Source organism: Spizellomyces punctatus, assembly GCF_000182565.1.
Source record: "Spizellomyces punctatus DAOM BR117 chromosome Unknown supercont1.9, whole genome shotgun sequence".
NCBI lineage: Eukaryota > Fungi > Chytridiomycota > Chytridiomycetes > Spizellomycetales > Spizellomycetaceae > Spizellomyces > Spizellomyces punctatus.
This window is the reverse complement of record NW_015971545.1, coordinates 339,783-343,044: the sequence shown is the minus strand read 5'-3', so window position 1 is coordinate 343,044 and position 3,262 is coordinate 339,783. Positions and strand designations below refer to the sequence as shown.

The 3,262-nt window shown below is 39.1% G+C and overlaps 1 protein-coding gene across 1 annotated transcript; it reads right to left on the bottom strand.

Annotated features, from left to right (window-relative positions):
* Nucleotides 1-1,782: 1,782 nt before the first annotated feature.
* Nucleotides 1,783-3,237, bottom strand: SPPG_05489 (uncharacterized protein; the record flags this gene model as incomplete). Its single annotated transcript, XM_016753698.1, has 1 exon — nt 1,783-3,237. One exon carries the CDS (start codon nt 3,235-3,237, stop codon nt 1,783-1,785), a length of 1,455 nt encoding a protein of 484 aa, XP_016607273.1.
* Between the last annotated feature and the right edge of the window lie 25 nt (nt 3,238-3,262).

Here is a 3,262-nt window from a genome sequence, read left to right as displayed (position 1 = left end):
GGTAACCCAATCGGTGGAGTTGGTCACGCGATTCGTGCTTCCCGCGTCCGATTTGGGCTTACTCGCGATCTCTCGAAGACGTCCTCGTCGTTACACATTTCTCCTGACAGGCAATATCGTTCGCTCAGACTATTATTATCGTCGCGGAAACCCCAAATTTCTGCACGTTAAAGACCATCCACGTCTCCAAAGACACGAAGAGAGTGAACGGACGTGTATAGTCATGCTGGCTATTGAACAAGTTGCTCGCCAGAATAAAACAACAAAACCACAAAATGACAAATCTAGAGAGCACTTTGAGAGTGCGATCAAGGCTATGGAAGCAACAATTAATGACATCGTGCCCCATTTCGAGGTTGCGGTACTACAAAGTGAGGCACTTTGAGACAATTTCATCAAAAATATTCCCAGGAAGAAAGTGCCACAGGATAAAACCAATGGTAAAAATTGGAAGCTTATGGAAAGTAAAAAATTATGTAGAGACATGTAGGGATGAGAAATGTCCCCATTTTCCTAGCAAGATTGCAAAAAGAATAGAAATATCCACATGTTTAAATGGCAACATTGGTTTCCTTGTTTACACAAAAATCCACAGAAGATGTAGGCAACTCAGGCATCAGAACTCATCCCATCTCAACATTACCTTCGAGGCATACCATGCTCTGGAAACATTCTCTTCCCTACATCCCTGACGGCATCTTCCGCCGCGGAATTTCTATGTGTGAAAATGTACCCTTCAGATGAACTTTTAACTTTTTCTGTTGCAATCTGGTTTTAGTAGGTCGTGTTTGTACAGGCTCCAACTGACGAATTTCTTTGCGAACTTCTTTTTGTGTTCTAGTCAATTTTACTGGTCGATGACCTGGTTTCTCGGTAATCGGTGCATTGGTTTTCTGTAATTCATAGTATTTGAAACACTGGTCTATTTCTTTACCATTGGCGTATGCTACTATGAATCGATAGCCATCGACATTGACTATATGGTATACTTCATCAGACCATTTTGCCTCATATCCTTTTTTGAAAATATCCCATTTGAGTAATATTCTTACATGGTCGCCAATGTCAAACTTCTTGAAATCACTTACAGCCTTGCTATTATCGCGCACATAATCACCATCAGCAACATTGACAGGTGCCTTTTTCAATAGACTGTGATATGAAGTATTGTAGTTCATAACAAGGTCAGGAAGAGCATCTATGTAGCGCTTAGTTTTAAATATGGTCATGTATCTGGAGATAACACTTTTCAGTGTACAATTAAACCTTTCGACCAGACCCATATGGTTATGGTCAGCAACTTCAGCCATGTAATGGTTTATACCATACTTATAGAGCAATTGCTCAAAAACAATGTTGTTGTACTCTGAACCCCTATCAGTCGTGATATTTTTAGGACGCCGCCTAGCGAGTAACTTTGTAAAACAATCAGCAATCTTTTCTCTGGTTTTATTCTTGAGAGGAAAAACAAAGGCATAACGAGAGTACATGTCTACAATACATAACAGATAATGGTAACCGTTGTTGTAGGTAGCATATTTCTGCATGTCGCACAAATCCGATTGCCATATGTGATCAACACCATTGGCTGTTATATGCATGTAGTTAGGCTTGACAAGAGGTTTGTGTACTTGTTGCACATGCTGACTGTCGATGAATGTCTTTATATCCTTTCTGGAAATACCCTGATCCTTGAGTCTCTGGTAGAGCTTTTCTACGCTCTGAAGTCCAGTCTTGGGATCATAGTAAACTTTCTTGATTAGTTCGGTTTTTGTCCCCATTTTAAAAACCGAAAGGAAGTGTCTCTATGACCTTAGACTCAGAGTTAAATTCTTGAACCACACGTTTGTTGTAGACAAACTTGTACTTTTTGCTGGGTAAGTTATTTTTTTCTGGTATGATGATCTTTGTCTTGTTACGCACACTGTGTGTTTTACTAATGTTGATTTCGCTAAAGTTAAAATTAACACAACTCTCTTTCTCAATCCCTTCATCATCAATGTACCTAGGGTTAAATACTATATCCTTCATAGACTCATGTCCAAGATTGAGTCCATTTTCATATGAAAGTGTGAAGCCTTTACAGACCGTCTTTGCTCTCCCTGTTTTGTTGAGAATGTAAGAGTAATTCTTAGCGCCACCTGAAACAAATTCTACAATATGGTCGCCTTTCAATTCATCTGTCAGGTCTCCAAGATAATTACCATAGGGCAAAGTCTTTTCAGTTGATCCTATATCATCATCAACATATATAATAGAATCAGTATCATAGTACAACACCTTTTCCCCTACAGTATCCAGAACACTGTAAAGTTTACAATGAGCCAAAGCGGTAGTGTATGCAGCAATGAAAATACTAGTATTCTTGTCATCACGAACAGCAGCCTTATGCAAGGAGTATGACAGATCCAAAGTGCGACCATTATCATAATCAACTATGTCATGTACGATATATTTAGCATTGAACATGATGGAGTAGTATTCATCAGGATTTTCCTCAGCATTGATCGTGATATGCTTACGCATGTTGTTCTTTTGACCGAATTTACCCCACAATGAATTGAGCATCAACTTAGCCACGAGACGTAATCCTTCATTGTAGACAATTTTGGCTGGATCAAGACGAATACCTTGCTTGCTTTTGTAGTCGTCAATATACTTTTTTCTGTCGTCATCATTTTTACACCATTTAGGGTACCCTGATGCTTCCTGCTTGATTTTGAGAAATGTGAAGATGTAATCTTTGAAAAGATCAGATCCCGTATTTTCGAAATGAAGAACCTCATAAACTTGAGAAATGACATAGCCCTTTGAAAGCACTAACTTCACTTCTGGAATGCACCAAGTCCCAACAAAAGCCCTCTGTTCAACAGAGTGGCGACAAACAGAGATACCTTTTTCAGCACAATTCTTACAAAGAACAAACATGGTCTTGTTGTTAATCTTATCAGGAAGTACAGGGTGATATAACCCACGAGGGGGTACTATTCGACACTTGATGAAACCATTGTAGTTCAGTTGGCCATCAAAGTTGTTAAGAATCCTTGTGGGGAACGAGTAGCATGGGTACTCTCCAAAAGCATTTACCCAAGGATACTGTGATGTAAAATCGCAGTATTTCACTCTTTCCTTCTCAGAACATTTGTAGTAAAGTTTGCTGGCATTTGTTCTACCACCAAAAAATGCGTTACGAGGATCTAGAGGTCGGATATATTCAATGTCGAGGTCTTTACTCATAACATAATCACATATCTTCTTGTTT